The following is a 17,943-nucleotide window of genomic DNA, read 5'->3' on the forward strand; positions in this document are numbered from 1 at the left end:
CCAGGCCAACATAGCATTCACTCACGCTCCTGTAATTGCTGGATGTGGACCAGAAATAGGATAGCACCAGCTTTGAAATAATCCCTCTTCACATCCAGTATGAAGCTTTGAAGTTTGACATAGATATGAAAGAAAGTAACAAAAGCAGAAACAATACCGAAAGTGCAGTAACTCAAGGGAATGAAACTGACCAGCAGTGTTTATAAAAGAGGTTAACTGAGTCAGTTCCATTTGGTTAGAAAGATGAGAAGGTAGAATGATTTTACGACATCTAGAAATTTATGAGCTGTTCCATCACTGAATGTTGGACAGAGAAATTGAGTTGACTCTATAGTAGGTAATATTAAAGATAATTGCAACCTTCCTATGAAGAAGAAAGCATGACAAAGTTCACCAAGGGTTACTGAGGGTAACAGATTCCTTCTTCAAGTATTTTAAAGTGGAATAAGTAGTTTTTTTTATCTAGAAACCAATAATGGCTAATCTTTTGCTTACAACAAAAATATACACCACACGGCGTCATATTTCTTCCTGTTTGTCAGTTTCTTTCACCATATCGTCAAATATAATCATTTTGTCCCTCTTCATCCAGTTATTCTAACTAATGTAATAATGTGTTTAGTGTTCCTAACCTCCTCCTAAACAGGGAGGAAGCTATTTACATTCCTATATTCTCCTGGTATTACTGTTTTGAGCTATTCTGAACCACAATCACAAGCTGCATAATTTTTCAAGCCTGTGATAACCAAACAACTCCTTCAAAATTGAACAATTATTTTTTTAACAAAGGAAATTTAAAAGCCAATTGCTGAAAGACAACAGTTCTTCAATGGCAGGGAGTTCTGACGGGATTTAGAGCAAGTTATATATGAAGATTAACCCAAAGTGCAACCTTCTAACCTTTTACTCAACCGCGTGCTTATGATCTGTAAGTATCAACTCAAGTTCCTAAAATTATTCCCACCTTCCAGTAGAACAGTCAGAGGACAATGTGCCTCAATTAAAACATTTCATTTCCAGGGATGCCCAGGTGGCTCAGTCAATTAATCAGCCAACTTCAGCTCAGGTCATGATCTCGTCGTTCATGAGTTCAAGCCTTGCATCAGGCTCTGTGCTGACAGCTCAGAGTCTGGAGCCTGCTTTGGATTCTGTGTCTCTCCCTCTCTCTCTCTGCCCCTCCCCAGCTCGTACTCTGTCGCTCTCTCTCAAACATAAATAAATGGTAAAAAAAATTTTTAAGCAAAAAAAAACTTTCATTTCCATACTCAGACCAAGAACTTCCATCCTACTGGCACATATTTGGTAGGGAACCAAATTTGGCCCAGCCACAGTTTGAAAGTTTATTTTGGAACATCCAACTTTGTGACATGTACCAGGCCTTTTTCATATATAGTGTCCATTTTTTTCCCACTAAAAAAGAGATCAATGAGTCTATTTCTTTTGTATTCATTTTTGAGGGCATTGGGGAAAATGGAAGTAGGTGAGTTCTAGAGGCAACTGATACAATAGATAAATAGCTTGGCCCTCAATTTGATGTAAAATTACACTGTGTATTCCTGTACGTAGGTCCCTCTGAAATTTCTTAAGTTGCAAACAACAGTAGACGTCCTTGAAAGAGAATACTCAGCTCCTTTTCAGTAGAGTTCTACATTCTGGAGAAATGTTCAGTTGCCTGTTTCCTAGCAGTGAAACATTTCATTCAGTCCCTAAGTGTATGCTATTTTCAGCTTTGTTCAAGGTGTGTCTTTTTATGAAATCTACAGCTTCAGACTTCTTAAGAGGGATGCAGTAAACCCCAGCCAGTCTTTGAACTCTCAGTGACATAATTGGTTTCCTTGGGATTTCCATACCTGAGATTGCCAAAGCCAATAGGAAAAGGGTATATGTGTACAAAAGGTAATAGAAGCAACTCACACCCCAACTGCCGGTAGAGAGAAACCATACCTTCTGTGGTCACATTCAAGTCTAAACTGATTCATTATAAAAAGGACCTCTTGCCTTTTTCTTGAACACTTCAGAAAGATTTATTTTAACATGTTGAAGCATCGTTAATCAGGAGTTGCCCTGAATCTGCTGCAAATATTCCAACGTATATTGATCACTTTGCAGCTACCGGCTCTCGTTATAAGAAGAATTGTCTTTTGAGGGGACTTTTTAATGAACCATCTCCATAACCTCATAAAACAGTCGATAAATGTGGAATTTACTTTTTCTCTGACACTTAATTTGTCTTTGATGCTTCTTAGAACACAGGTTTTCTGTTTTAATTGAGCTCATCAATAAGAGAGAATTCCAGGAAGCTTTAGGGCATTTTAATTTATAGAGAAAGAACATTTCATCATGTAGCTTACTGGTCCTTTTTTTTTCCTCCATCAGGGGAATAGAGACTGATTTTCCTCATTTCCCCTGACATCTTTAGAACCAACAGGGTGAGTGATTCATCCTTCTGGGTGAAGTGAGTCTTCTCAGACCGACCACTGGGCCCTGAGACAGAACTCTCAATGTAGTGATTGTAGTCTTGTCTTCCCAGTGTTCAGGTAGAAAGAGACTAAGGGATTTAAAGTAAAAGCTTCTTCCTTACCCGATTCATTTGTGTGTCCCCCGATCCTCTGCAACTTGATGGGGAAATGTGGATTCTCCCTGCCATCACCCATTGGACCCTCTCATGGAAGCCAGACCACAGAGTGTAAACTGGCTGCCAGTGGACTATGTTTTGCTCATTGTCAAGTCTTGGTAGACCCACCCAATGGTTTGTTTTTTTTTGTTTTCATCTGTGGAAGGAACTTCTTTGTCATTTGTATCAATGTGAATAATTGTCTTTTTAAAAATGTAGTTATGGGGCGCCTGGGTGGCACAGTCGGTTAAGCGTCCGACTTCAGCCAGGTCACGATCTCGCGGTCCGTGAGTTCGAGCCCCGCGTCGGGCTCTGGGCTGATGGCTCAGAGCCTGGAGCCTGTTTCCGATTCTGTGTCTCCCTCTCTCTCTGCCCCTCCCCCGTTCATGCTCTGTCTCTCTCTGTCCCAAAAATAAATGAATAAACGTTGAAAAAAAATTTAAAAAAAAAATAAAAAAATAAAAATGTAGTTATTTATTATTTTCTTGATGTAAAACTTGGCTATGTTGACTCTCCTGCACAATACTAGAGCAATAGAACAGTTTTAACTCTGTCTCCTTTTGATTTATTTTTGAAATGTATTAACAATTCTATACATTTCTGAACAAATGAGACATTCTTATTCTTTGTTATACAGTCAGTGTTCATTTAGATTTATCTACATATTCACAAGACTTTTTTGTTCAGCATTCTGTCTTATGTCTCAGACTGGCCATTTGGGACCATTACCTTCTACACCTTTAGAAGTTCCTTTATACAGTCTACAGGTGGCAAACTCTTTGAGGTTTTTGGCTTTGTTTTCATTTTCATCTGAAAATGTCTATATTTTCCTCCATTCTGAAATGATACTTTCACTGGGTATTTTAGGTTGACGGTTATTTGCTTTTAGTGCATGGAAGATAAAATTCCACTGTCTTCTGGCTTCTCTTGTTATTGAGAAGCTGTTAGCCTCAGTGTAATTCTTTTGATAATAACTTGTATTTTTCTCCTTTTATTGCATTTAGGACTTTTTTCTTATATTCTGTGCAGTTTTTCTAAAATGTGTCTAAATATGTGTTTGAGGTCACCGAATGGATAACTTTCCTCAGTTCTGCAGAAACTCAGCCATAATGTCAGCAAAAATGGCTTCCATCATATTATTTATATATATAATAAAATGGACCTTTTACTCCATCACCTCAGATTTGTAACTCTTCAGTATTTTCCATCTTTTCATATCTCTGTGCTGCCCTGTGGGCAATTTTTCTCTGGCCCTTTTTTGAATTCACAAATTCTTTGTTTACACTGCTCTTACACTTTTCCACAGAGTTTTTTAATTCCAGCTTTTGTGTTTTATTTAATTCTGTAAGTTCTGTTTGGTTTTTTGCTTGTTTTGTTTTTGAGAAAGAGAGAGGGAGGGAGAGGCAGAGAGAGAAGGAGGGAGAGAATCTTAAGCAGGCTCCATGCCCAACACAGAGCCTGACGCAGGGGTCAATCCCATGACTGTGAGATTATGACCCGAGCTGAAATCAAGAGTCAGATGCTCAACTGACTGAACCACCCAGGTGCCCCTGGTTTATTTTCAAATCAACAATCTGTGTGCCTGGCTTATTATAAGGAAAGTTTCCTGTGAGATTCCTCATTCTGTACAAGCCACAGGCTTGGAGTTGTGGCCCCACCCTACAAGGCTTTCAAAAGATGAATTCAAAATTTCCAGTGTTAGCAAACACCCTCAGGGCAAAAGTGGCTTGCCTGTCTAGGCTTGATGTCCCTGCAGTTTGGGCCTGATCGTTCTTTAAATTTTTGTGGCTCTTAGGTTCTTTAAAGAATATAGTTTTAATATCACATCCAGCCTTTTTAGGCATTTTCAGTGGGAAGGATGGTCCAAGTGGCCTAACCAACCATTACCAGAAATAGAAAATCCCCACATGGTGTTTCTAAAATGTTTGAATTAGTTAACATCTTTATTCGTTGGGATTCACCTGGAGAAGCAGAACCTGTAGGAGACTCTTTATCACAGAGCTGCGCGTGCGCACGCGCACACACACACACACAAACACACACCCAGGAGTCAGAACAACTAAAGGAAAACCCAAAGAGGAGGGAAGGTGATTCCAGACCCCATTCAGCAGATCTGCAACAACACGTGTGTGTTACAGAATGGTCGCTACCTCCCTCTTCAGCCCTCCAACTCTTGGGAAAGTCTCCCTTGTAACTCACCCTGGAAAGATACAGAAATGGAACTTTGGGAAATGTAGTTCAGCCTACCCAAGTTGGCACATTACAAAACCCTCACACTAATATTTAATACTCAGAAATTTTCTTATTTAAAAAAATCAATTTCTCTTTAAAAATTAGATTATATGATTACAGACAGCCAACCTGTAGACAAATCCCTAGGTCTGAGAAGAGGCTCCCCTTAGGCTCACATGGCATTCCCCTCATGGATTTCTTTTATCTATTAACCCCTGTAAGGCAACTGCGTTTGAGATTTAAACAAAATCGGAATGGAGGTTCACATGGTTGCCATTGATTCCTCCCCCTTTTCTCTACCCTATTAACTTTCTTTCCCCTTCATTTGTCTTTACTTTCTTTCCTAAAGATTAGGAAATGTGGGAGTGCCGTGATGGGTGTATAGTTTAGAGGGGAGGAGATCCAAAGCAAATACTCATGGCCTGCTAGAGCAGAGAGTGTATATGTTGATGGGTTTTGGACTCTTCCCAGAAAGAACTGAGGTTTAACATTAGGAATAGGATGAGATGGACTTTAATCCCACTGACTTTAATCTGCCTACCTCCCTAAGCAACAGAGTCCATACAACCATAGATGGCCCACAAAAACTTCTGAATTGACTTCTACTCTGTGTGCCTGCCCTTGTAACACCATTTATGTGAATTTTGCCAATACTAATTAGATGTTTTATTCCAAATGTATCCCTAGTTTGTTTTTATTTTATTATTTTTTTAATGTTTATTTATTCTTTGAGAGAGACAGAGAGAGCATGAACAGGGGAGAGGCAGAGAGAGGGAGACACAGAATCTGAAGCAGGCTCCAGACTTCGAGCTGTCAGCACAGAGCCTGACGCGGGGCTCAAACTCATGAACCATGAGATCATGACCTGAGCTGAAGTTGGATGCATAACCGACTGAGCCACCCAGGAGCCCCTCTAGTTTGTTTTTAAAGCCCTGCTTTGGTATAACTAGAATAATAAAAATAGTCGAACATAACACGTCCTAAATACTTTTTAAAACAAAGAACTTAAAGATTTCATTGACCTCGGGAAACCACTACCTGATTTTGCCATGGCCCTCAACATTTTCAGGGGAAAGATGGCAAAGGAAAACCCAGAGAAATATTTACGTATAGAATATCCAAATGGGAAATGTCTTGGTGCTTTGAAACATTTGTTGAAGCAGCATGCAGAGACCAGATGAAAAGCTATTGCAGAAGGAAAAAATCCATGACCACTGAACTGAACAATGCTGAAGAAAATTTCAGTCCACACTAGGAAAGCCATTTCTAAGAGCAAGAGTCACATTCTCTATTGTGCACGTATTCTGCCCAAAGGCCTAATTAATGTAACAAATCTACCATGTAGAGTCCTGCTTATGCATTTTCTGTCAATAAAAATCAATTGATACAAGTCTTCTGCATTTATTACAATCATTTGCTGAGGATAATCTTTGAATTTGACAAGGAGATCTTTGAATTTGTGGCTGAAACCAAGACAAGTAATATTTTCATATTTCAAAGAATTCCATATTTCAAAGAGTTTTATCAGTAGAGGTGGCTTTAACTTTTGCTGATGTTTGTGATGGAATAATAAACAGGGCATGATGATTCTGATAGTTTGCATGGATTCTTCATGACATACCTTTTATGATCATCATACACACACACACACACACACACACACACACACACACACACACTCACACCCAAACAACCCTATACAATTGGGGGAAGCTTAACATGTTTAACTATTTTGGCATCCACATGGATTTTGCCCTCCCTAATTATGCTACCATATGGGAAATCCTGTCTAAGACAGTAGCCAGCAGCACCTATATGTTTTTGGTGACATAAAGAAAATAGGAAATATCTTGTCTTCTAGCTTTGGTTCAAAAGGATTTTTTTTCCAGGGTGCCTGGGTGGCTCAGTTGGTTAAGCGTCCAACTCCAGCTCAGGATATGTTCTCACAGTTTGCGGGTTCGAGCTCCGTGTTGGGCTGTGTGCTGACAGCTCAGAGCCTGGAGCCTGCTTCAGATTATGTGTCTCCCTCTCTCTCTGCCCCCCTCCCACTCTCACTCTCTCTTTCTCTGTCTCAAAAATAAATAAACATTAAAAAATATATATTTTAAAAAGGATTTCTTTTCCTTTTCCTTTAAACTTACATATTGTTTGTAAGTAGTTCTTAGGTTTTATGAAATACATAATAAGCTGTTGCAATTCTCAAATTTATTATTGGGACTTTGTTTTAGGTGGAATCAAAACTATCGCAAGACTTGCGAAGTATCATAAAACAGTTAAGACTTCTTTATAATTGTTAAGGTACCAAGTGCAGCACTCTAGCCAAAGCCACTATCAGTCCTCAAATGGATTTCTAAATAGCCTCTTCACTGGTCTTCCCACTTCCACATATCTATTCCCAACAGGGCAGCCAGAGTCATCTTTTAGAATGTAAATCAGGTCGCTCCTCAGTTCAAGACTCTTTCATGGCTCCCATCTCTGTCAGGAATAAAAGTCTATAAGGTCCCACATGATCTGACTCCACTTTGCGGCATCCCCTCTTTGTTTTCTCATTGACCTACTCTCCACTCCAGCCATCCTGGGTTCTGTGCTGGGCCCCAAAAAGACAGGGGCCACCTTGGACTGTTGTATGGAGTATTTCCTCTGCCCAGAATGCTCATCTCTCAAGGGTCCGCTTGGGCGACTCCCTCCTATTGCTCAAGTCTTTGCTCAAAGACTTCTTTTCAAAGAGGCCCTCCATGACCACACTTTCCACACTCCCCCATTGCTGGCATCTCCTCTTCCTTTTATTCGGCTCTACTTCCTGTTTTTCACGGTATATGTCACCTTCCCTCATTAGGTCATTTACTTCTTTCTTAGGTGTGTCATTCAGTGTTCCCTCCCCAGTGGATTTACATGGAGGGCAAGGGTTTCGACCGTTTTGCTCACTGATGCTCTTGAGGTCTAGGCACCCAGAAACAATGCCTGGCACGTGACTTACGTAGAGGGCTAGCAAAACTAGCTCGATGCATTTAAAACTCAATCCTCTCTCTTTGAGAGAGAAAAGCATAGCCATTAAGCCCAGTTCCACTGGGCCACACTGTTCAACTGCTGTCAGTGATTCATTACAATCTTTTTTCAAGTCTTGATAGTAGTGGGATTTTGTAGAGAATTTCTCAAAACTGCTAGTTACAATCATACTTAGCATCTAATTCCCACGAAGAATGGGAAGAAACCAAAGATAATTCAGTTGCCAGTCCCATTGCATTTGTGGTCGGAAGTGTTGGAATAGACAAAGGAGTTGGAGACTTTAAATCTCCATTCTAGAAGGCACTCCAAGAGAGCTCCCAGACAAATAATTTGAAACAACAGATTATTAGAAATCAATTTCAATGCCACAAAAATGACAGCCTCCCTTTTTTTCCACACAGGGGGACGGTTCCTCCTCATTCTTGTCGGAAACTTGCCATGAGGATCCCTCTGTTTCCCCCAACTTTACTCCCCCCAACCCTCAAGCTCTCAAGTGGTGACTACCATCCTTCCGGCCAGGTAGGACTGGATGGGAGGGGTCGCTTTTGAGAGAGGGGTGGCATGTGGCCATCAGGTTTACAGGCATCATGGACTTGCTCCTTTGTTTTTCACTACCCCCTTTTCTCTACATACCCATCCTTTTCCTGCTATAGTTTCCAGCCACATCCATGATGCGCCCTCATCTTTACCTGTCTTTCTCTGGTATTTATTTTTTCACCATTCTTCTCTCTCTTCTTGACATAAATTCCATTCTTCCTTATTGTCTTCTTCCCTTTTATTCATTTTGTTTCTCTATTTGCAAAACTGACTTCCTTTTTGAACTCAATCTTTCTCTTACACTCACACTGTTATTTCTGCTTCTGAGACATTTTTAAGTTCCTACTTCTTGCAGCACTGGTTGCCCACAGTTTTATTATCTTAAAATCCAGTGGGATTAAATTAATTCTCAGGGAGTCTTCCTGACCCACTCCACTCAATTTACTATACCCCTCCTTTTAAAAATTCAGCAAAAGTCATTGTATTCCCATGTGATGTTTTGAATTAAGGTGATAGCTCAGGATTTCCTGATTCTCTAGAATCAAGAGCTCTTGAAAATACCTCACTAATAGGGATGCTTGAGCCAGGGGCTGCTGGTTGAAGCAAAATGCAGCTCAGATGTTAGAGAGGACTTTAACTTGGTAGACTAAATGCATCATGAAATCTACTGTATTCCTTTAGCTAATAAGAGAACTGCCCTAAGCCATTCCAATGCGAATGCATTTCAAAAAAAAAAAAAAAAAAAGAGGTGTTATTGTGATTATAAAGAAAGCAAAATACATCTATTCTGATGGATTGAAAGTAAAGTTCTACAGTGAGGCTTATGATGTTTTTCGTCCTCAAACACTTGTTGATCTGTGAAGCAGTACAGTTTAGAAATGTGTCAAAGAATCAGTGAAAACAACTCTACTGCAAAAAAAAAGCTCTATGATTCCTTTCTCTTCCTCTACATCAATCACTACAAGCAGTGATGTTCTAGCTCATCATTTTTCAACTGGAATGAGCGTATCAATTATCTGGAGATCTTATGAAAATGTAGATTCTGATTCAGGAGGTCTGGGTGGGACCTGAGGTCTGCATTTCTAACCAGCTTCCAGGGGATGACCTTGCTGCCACATTTCCACAGACTGCATTTGACAAGCAGGGATCTAGTACATTCCTACCTCCTGGCTGTAACACCTGGAAGGAAAAACCTTCAAGCTGCTTTCATGGAGTTTTTTGTTTGTTTGTTTGTTTGTTGTATTTTAAGTTTTTGACCTAATCACAACCCTGACCCTTGAATACATTTTTAGTTTTTACTACGGACTGCGACACTAGAAAAAAGGAGAGAATGACATTTGAGAACAAAGCCATAGCCTGGCTGTGAATTCCCTCCATGTCCTCCCAGGGGTGACAATCTTGTTCCTGTGGTGACCTTGTGATAAATAAAGCTCACATGGAAAGGTGGGGTGGAGAGGCGGGGGCGAGTGACAGTGATTTTTCCAGAAAGGCATCAGGGAGACCTTGGCAATATCTTCTTCATTTGACTATAAATGTTCAGGGTATCTTTCAAGTCATCAATTATAAACATTATTGGATTTTTTTTAATTTCATTTTTTTATTATTTTTTAAATGTTTTATTATTTATTTTCAAGAGTGAGAGAGAGCAGAAGCAGGGGAAGGGCAGAAAGAGAGGGAGACACAGAATCCAGAGCAGGCTCTGAGCTGTCAGCACAGAGCCCGATGCTGGGCCCAAACTCATGAACCTTGAGATCATGACCTGAGCTGAAGTCGGCCACTCGACCGACTGAGCCACCCGGGCACCCCGGATTTTTTTTAATGCACTTGTTACTGTCCTGGTGTTTTTGAAAGTTACGGTGAAACATTTAATACCACAGATAGACTATTGAATTATCTCCAGGGAGGTAAATGACCGTGAAGCTCAGAACACATTTGTTTTCCAAAACAAATGCAATAGAGACCTGAGTGTTACGTTCTGTCAGGCTTGTGGTATCTGGTCTACCACTTGTTTTCCTGTAGAAGGTCAACTGAGCCTCCTGCTGAGCAAAAATGGTTGTTTCCCACCAGATATTCCCACCATATCTGGACACTAAAAACGTCTTTAATCACATAGTTAGTTTGGTCCCTTTAGCTTTTCACATATAAAAGGCAATATAAAAATAAACCAATTTCACACATTCCATGGAAAAATAGGTCTCATTGCTAAAACAGAACAAAAAAATTAAACTGTTTTGTATCTGAAAAAGAACAAAAAGTCCTTTTATACCAGTATATGAAAGGTACATTTTTGTGCTGCATTTAATGTTTCCCCCAAATGTTTCTTGCTCACCCCAAACATTTCCATTGATAGACTACAGCTAAACATAAAATGAATGAATAAAAAGTACATAAAGCCATCGTGCATTTACTAGAAGAGTGTTTTTTTTAGTTCTAAGATTGATCCCAAGAATACTCATGACATAAATACTTGAAATTTCACATTTTTGTAAAAAGGTTGCTAAGCTTTCCTGAGGTCATTAAAAAGAGTGTCCAACCTTGGAGACTCCATGCATGTATTGTGCCCTCCAGCTTTCTCAGTAAATATCTGAAGCCATGATTTTATGATCTAGATGTCAGGGCTGTGATACCTCTTTCTCATATTTCACGGACGAGCAAGCAATAAGGGTTCACCGTCTGTGCCCCAGTACACACATCTGTAAAATGGGGAGACTACCTAGCGGGCTCACTGTCGAAGGAAGCAGATCTCTCTGAGTGGCTACAAGGGATATACATCAGTCACATACACCAGATGCTGTTTCCTTCCTGGTGGTATATACTGTAGCCTTCATAAGATCACAACCAAATCTGGCCAGGGATTTAGTTCCCAAACCGATCACAACAGCAAGAGGAATTAAATCTCATAGGCAGGATGTTCAAGTTTGTCAAAATCATTTGTTTTTAAACTAATGTCTTAGAGAAGAACATCTCCCAGGACTAGATGTTAGAAAAATTCCAGCCCTGTGAGCACAGGACTCACCTCCAGGAGGCCACCATCGGCAGCAGATCATGAGAGGTGAGAGGCAGGCAGCTGTTTTCTGTGCTCAAAACATCCTGTGGGCAAGTAACTGAGCAGAGGGGAGACTGACCCATGTGAGCCGCACAAAAGAGTTAAAGGATTCTGACACAACCTTCTCTGTCCAAGGCTGCTAAGGCTCACTGCTTCCTTCTATAAAACATGAAGATTGAGGACAGACACCCTCACCCCCTCCCAACCCTGACTTTCTTCCTCCCCCTCCTTCGCCTCTACTCCATCCCATCCAGCTTGCACATGTTGGTGCTGACTTCAAACCACAGACTAAATTGCTTTGCTTCCCTGGAGATCTCCTTGTCTCCCTCTTCTCTCTGCACACTCCCCTCTAGAACACACTCTTTCTCCCGCTTGGAAAGTTGTGCCCTGAATTCTATGAGATAGAAGTTAGGGTACACATCGGGCTTTGCACCAGGGTTAAGGGGTTGTTTTATGGCTTTCATTTATTCATTCAAATAATATTTACTCAGCCCTACTATTTATCCCTGAAGTTAGGAGGAAATCTACAGGAAAACATCTTGGAAGACAAGCATCTTTATTTAAATGGCATTTAAGTCTCGTTCATATCACAGGACAGAGTTTCTCCTTTTGTTCCAGAGAGAGTGAGGGAAACTGCTTTGGGCTAACTTAAGAAACATTTAAGCAAGAAACAAAGAAAAATTGGGGCACCTGAGTGGCTCAGTCAGTTAAGCATCCGACTTCGGCTCAGGTCATGATCTCACGGCTCGTGGGTTCGAGCCCCGCGTCAGGCTCTGGGCTGACGGCTCGGAGCCTGGAGCCTGCTTCGGATTCTGTCTCCCTCCCTCTCTGCTCCTCCCCCACTCATGCTCTGTCTTTCTCTCCTTCAAAAATAAACATTAAAACAATATCTAAAGAAACAAAGAAAAGTTTTCTAGTATAGGAACATCTAAATACCTAGATTCCCAAGGGCGATTGTGTGTCTCTTTGAAGATCTTTAAATGTGGCAACAAAGGGGTTGTCTGCCAGCAGAGTTGTGTATGACTGGGTGACCTTTTTCTGACCTCCTCTGAGCTCAGGAAGAATACGATTAATTAAACTCAGAAGTTTACCACTGAAATAATAGGTATGAGATCCAGAGAATTCAAGGTGTTGGAGGACTCATTAAATAGAGTTGCATAAATATGCTGAAAGATTTAATGAGTCCATAGGGTCACTTATAGAGCAATGAAGCAGAGCTGACCTAAAAAAAATTAAATTAGAATCGATATTGTCCTTAGGAATTAACAACTATAGATTGCTATATTAACACCTGAAATGAATTCTATAATTACATCTTAATGCACATTCGTGTTCTCACCCCAGGAAAAATGATAATTGCTCATTTTTAGCATTTTACTTGCCAATCATAAAAACAAATTTATGTATGTGTGTTTATTTCTGTGATCTCTAGGAACCATAAATAGCTTTAAAGAGCTGCAAGTAGGTAAATAGTGTTAATTTTTTCTTTTAATAATTCAGATAATACTTATTGGATGCCTATTGTCTAGCAGGCACTAGGCTAGATGCTGGAACAATAAGACAATGCAAAGAGATGCAAAGCTTGCCCCCACCTCAAATTGCTTATAGTCCAGTACAGCTCGGTGCTATAGAACTTTCTACAGTGATGGGATGTTCCATGTCTGAGAGCCCAATGCAGTAGCCCCTAGCCACAGGCAGTTATTAAGTATTTGGAGTGTGGCTAGTCCACCTGAGGAATTGAATTTTTAATTATATTTAAGTTTTATTTAAATTTAAGTGTAAATAGCCACAGGTGGCTAGTGGCTAACATGGGCAGCACAGGTAGGTGGCATGCTGGATCTTAATTTCTAATATGTAATCTACCTTTCTTTAAAGGATTCAAAGGATTTGTGTTAGGACTAAAACAGTACAGTCATCATCCTTGTAATAGAGCTGTTTACAGTCTGACACATACTGGGGGAAACCAGGGAGGGGCTCCCCAGAGGTGGTAACCCTTGACCTGTAGGGTTAAGTAGAAGTTTATACAGCAGAAGAGCAGACAGGAAGGAATTCCTTATGACATTGTGCTAGAGCCTGAGGTATGGGCATCATGTTCCTGCTATGGAACTGCAAGGAATTGCATTATTTGCATGCTATGTTAGTCAGCCCGGGCAGCCATAACAAAGTATCTCAGACAGGGTGGCCTAAACAAAAGAAACTCATCTTCTCACACTTGTGCAGTCTGAGATCCAAGATCAAGGTATCAGTAGGGCTGGTTTCTGTGAGGTGTCTCTTTTGGGTGTGCAGATGGTGCCTTCTTGCTGTAATCTCATATGGTCTTTGACCTGCCCTTGTGCACAGAGAGAGCTCTTGTGTCTCTTCCTCTTCTTCTTCTTCTTCTTCTTCTTTAATGTTTATTTATTTATTTTGAGAAAGAGAGAGTGAAAGGGGGGATGGCAGAGAAGAGGGAGAGAGAGAATCCCAAGCAGGCTCCGTGCTCTCAGGGCAGAGCCTGACATGGAGCTTGATTTCATGAACCATTGAGATCATGGCCTGAGCTTAAATTGAGACGGAGCCACCAACTGAGCCAACCAGGCGCCCCTTTGCCTCTTCTTATAAGGAGGGCAGTTCTGTCAGATTAGAGTCCTACCATTATGACCTCACTGAACTTTAATTACATCCTTCAGGGCCCCACCTCCAAATAAGTCACATATATTAGGGCTTCAGTGTATGAGTTTTGAAGAGATACAATTCTGTCCATAAAACATGTCATTCAATAAGCAAATATCTTTTTCTTTGGGTCCTTTTTTTTTTTTTTTTTCTCAAAAGAGATGATACATACCTCACACTCAGCTCACACAAATTTGCAGAAAACTATCATCTATTGATCGAGCATATGATAATTTTTTTAATGTTTATTTATTATTGAGAGACAGAGACATAGCGCAAGTGTGGGAGAGGCAGAGAGAGAGGGAGACACAGAATCCGAAGCAGGCTCCAGCCTCTGAGCTGTCAGCACAGAGCCCGACACAGGGCTCAAACCCAAGAACAGTGAGATCATGGCCTGAGCCAAAGTCGGACACTTAACCGACTGAGCCACCCAGAATCCCCTAGCATATTATGATTGTAATCATTGCTTTTGATTTACCTATTGACAGATACAGAGAGTTCTAGAAAATTAATACATACAAAAACACTTAAAGCAAACTGAGCACCTCTCAGAACTCAAACGTAATTAAATGTTGCTCCAGCAAATATTAATATTAATTTTCCTTATTTCTCTGAAGACACACCAATGGTAACTTGCAGTTGGACAGACTCACTCACAAGAACTAATTTTTAAATTTTTCAGGGATTCTGTGAACTAGTTGTTAAATGCGGCCATTATAAAAATGTAAGTTACATAAACTTACAATTAAACAAATTGTATTAAAAACAAAGGTAACAAACACCCCAAACTCAGCTCATGCTGGCTAAGACATTTCACGATTGTCTGTGCCCTCAAGGTATTTTCCATCTGTCGTATCTGTGTGGTCACTTATACGATGGAGTGATACGGAGTACCTTCCACTAAGTCAGCGTTCAAGATCTTCGCTTCCAGAGCTTGGACTTGATCATAATGGGAATATTTACACCACGGAAATCAGGAAACACTACAAACAAGGCTCTTCCTTTTTCTAGGAGAGCCATGTACTAAACATTTAGTAGCACACCACTGGCACAAACCTTACTTTGATGGCATATGGTTTCCCAGGATTTATGCAGCCTTCCCACTGCAGCTTACCACAGCTACAAACAATCTTACCCATCCTTTATAAACAAAACAAAGCTTTCTGCTGAGATCTAATTTATTGCCTTTTCAAGCCTTTATTTCTTTGTTTCCTTCACCATAAAGGGGCAGTCCTGTCTTGCTGACCTATGGACTCTCAGAACCTCCATATAAAACATTCTGGGGCAACAGAAAAATCCCCTGAAATATACACTTAGCATTGCTAACATATTTCTAACCCACCCAGCAATGTCTTCTACCTGAAAATTGCCTCAGCTATAACATAATATCCCTCCCACTGCTAATACTACCCTGCAGCTAATACTAAGCTTATACTTGCCTCATTCATTTTAAAGAGGACATTTTTGTTCCCACTGAAAGTTTTAAGTGACAGTAAATGAAATAGAATAGAAAACTGCTGGGGTAAATAGCAGTTTTCAGATTAAGCTTTATATTCTGTTTGAAACATTTCTCTCTGCTGTTACCCTTTTATACCACTTTCAAACAAGTAAAGAGAGACTCAGATTTTGAAAATGAAATGCCATTTGGCAGAATTCACGTTCAACCTTTTTTTAAATTTTTTTTTTCAACGTTTATTTATTTTTGGGACAGAGAGAGACACAGCATGAACGGGGGAGAGGCAGAGAGAGAGGGAGACACAGAATCGGAAACAGGCTCCACGCCCTGAGCCATCAGCCCAGAGCCCGACACGGGGCTCGAACTCACGGACCGCGAGATCGTGACCTGGCTGAAGTCGGACGCTTAACCGACTGCGCCACCCAGGCTCCCCTCAACCTTTGATTAAAATTCCAATTAAGTCATGCCTGTGGTCTCCAAAAGCTGAAGCCCAGTAAGTGAAAGTACCTAAGTTTACAGAGCAAATAAGGGACTTGATTTCCTGCCCCAGGTCTACACGTCAAATTGCCACCACAATGCATCTTGCTTTCTGACGAAAATCCTGTTTATTTACGATCTCTTATTGCTGTAGCCCTGTAGGAGACTCTTATGAGGGTAATTATAAAAGAAAAAATTCAAGCCGAAAAGATTAAGTGATTTGAAGTTTTCCCCCTTTCTCCGGGTTAATTTACATCCACAAAAATCTGAGTATCCTGAATCTAGAACGAATTTGAGCATAGAATAGACAAAATCCTTGGCATAGAGAGGGGAAAGAGAAGGGATCCCAAGACTTAGCTCCAGATAACTCTAGTTTTAAGAGGTCTGGTAAAGGAGATAGAGCCTGAAAGAGACAAAAAAAAGATACAACTGTGAGATGGGAGGAAAACCAAGACTGTCAGAGAAACCAGGAGGAAAAAACAGCATCAATATATAGGGAATGATGCATAGTGTCTACAGTGACTGAATGGTACAGCAAGGCACCTTTGACATTAACCAGGAGGCCACTGGTGCCCTTGGTATTAGTGATGAGTCAGTGGAAAGGTGGGAGTGGGGGCTGGATAAGAGTGGGATAAACAGGAGGCAAGGAATGGACAACTATTTAGCTAACACTCTTCCAGAAGTCCAGACTTGAAGGGAAACAGAAATCTGGAATAGTCATGGGGGATGTAGGGAATAAGGGAAAATCCATTTGAGAAGAGATGGATCAGTACTTCTAACTTTTGGTCCAGTCTAGTTTATAATGAGACTACTAAATAAAATGATTGCCAGGCAAGAATAGAGAAAAAGGGACCTCACCTATTTACCAACCTGTTTGCCAACCTATTTAACTGTTGGCAGGGTTGTGTTTTTCTCTGACGAATCAGTATTCAGTGAAAGAACAATATCTTAATGAGTGTGCAGCATAAACTCTCAAGAACTATGAAGAACAATAAAGGGTTTCCCTAGACAGAACTCTCAAGAACAATAAAGGGTTTCCCTAGACAGAACTCTCAAGAACAATAAAGGGTTTCCCTAGACGCTGTTTAAATGTTTGGGTTGTTTTCTCTTGCTATTTAATACATTAACAGTAGTTCCGATACACCTTACAGAGTGATTCCCCAGAGCTGATCCACAAGGGCATCCACGAGGGCATAGAGCCTGCATGGTTGCTACACAATGTACCCGTAGTTCAAGAGATTTCCACATTTACCCTGCTGTGATTAGAATTCACTCTGTCTTGTGTAGGAATGAAACTACTTTGCACATAATAAGCTGATATATTTTCTTTTCTCCTTAAGCATCCTCCTTCCCTCCCCACCCTTCCTGAATCACAGCTCCAGGAAAGAAAAAGGACAGGGCTCCCTGAGGGAGAAGGTCCTCATTAGCAGGGCAGAAATCTTGAAAAACAGGGATTTGAAAAGAGGAAGGGATTTCTCCAAATTCCTTTAGCTTCTTTGAACACAGATAGCCTAAGGGGCTGGAGTGTTACCCTACACCCAGAGATGACAGGACTCAGGGTGTGCCCCGGAGGAAGAGGAGAGTGTCCCTTTCAACCCTGAGAACTGTGGGGAAAAGAAGGGAGAGAGAAGAGAGCAGGAGGTGATATTTGTATGTACTTCTGTCACTTCTACTCTCTGGGCCCAAATCTGGAAAGTTCCCATATCATGTACATCTGAGAGGGAAAAGGAAATGTCCTGTGTGCCCCAGTGATAAAAAGTGGTGGTATTGAGGGGGCTGGTGGAAGCCTAAGAACAAGACAAAAAGGCTCCCTCAGGCCAATTGGCTTGGGCCATGGACTCAAGAGGTGGTTACCGATCAATCACCCTGGATGGCCAGCAGCCATTAATCTGTGGAGAATTCTAGGCCAGCCACTTCACAGCAGAC

General features: G+C 40.8%; 1 protein-coding gene and 1 long non-coding RNA gene across 7 annotated transcripts in view; one reads left to right on the plus strand and one right to left on the minus strand.

Moving 5' to 3' along the window:
* The window catches only part of PLCB1 (phospholipase C beta 1), a 699,274-nt gene that overhangs the window by 617,944 nt on the left and 63,387 nt on the right, over window positions 1-17,943 (plus strand). For 2 of the 3 annotated variants that reach the window (XM_045445284.1, XM_045445283.1), the window contains exon 32: window positions 8,254-8,371. The exons of the other annotated variant lie outside the window; for it this stretch is intronic. In XM_045445284.1, coding sequence (XP_045301240.1) covers window positions 8,254-8,352 — 99 coding nt within the window. In that variant the 3' untranslated portion in view covers window positions 8,353-8,371. The remainder of the gene's footprint in view (window positions 1-8,253; window positions 8,372-17,943) is intronic. 3 annotated transcript variants of the gene reach the window in all.
* The window catches only part of LOC123580492, a 35,545-nt gene that overhangs the window by 4,478 nt on the left and 13,124 nt on the right, over window positions 1-17,943 (minus strand). The window lies entirely within an intron of this gene.

The sequence above is a fragment of the Leopardus geoffroyi genome, chromosome A3 (genome assembly GCF_018350155.1).
Source record: "Leopardus geoffroyi isolate Oge1 chromosome A3, O.geoffroyi_Oge1_pat1.0, whole genome shotgun sequence".
NCBI lineage: Eukaryota > Metazoa > Chordata > Mammalia > Carnivora > Felidae > Leopardus > Leopardus geoffroyi.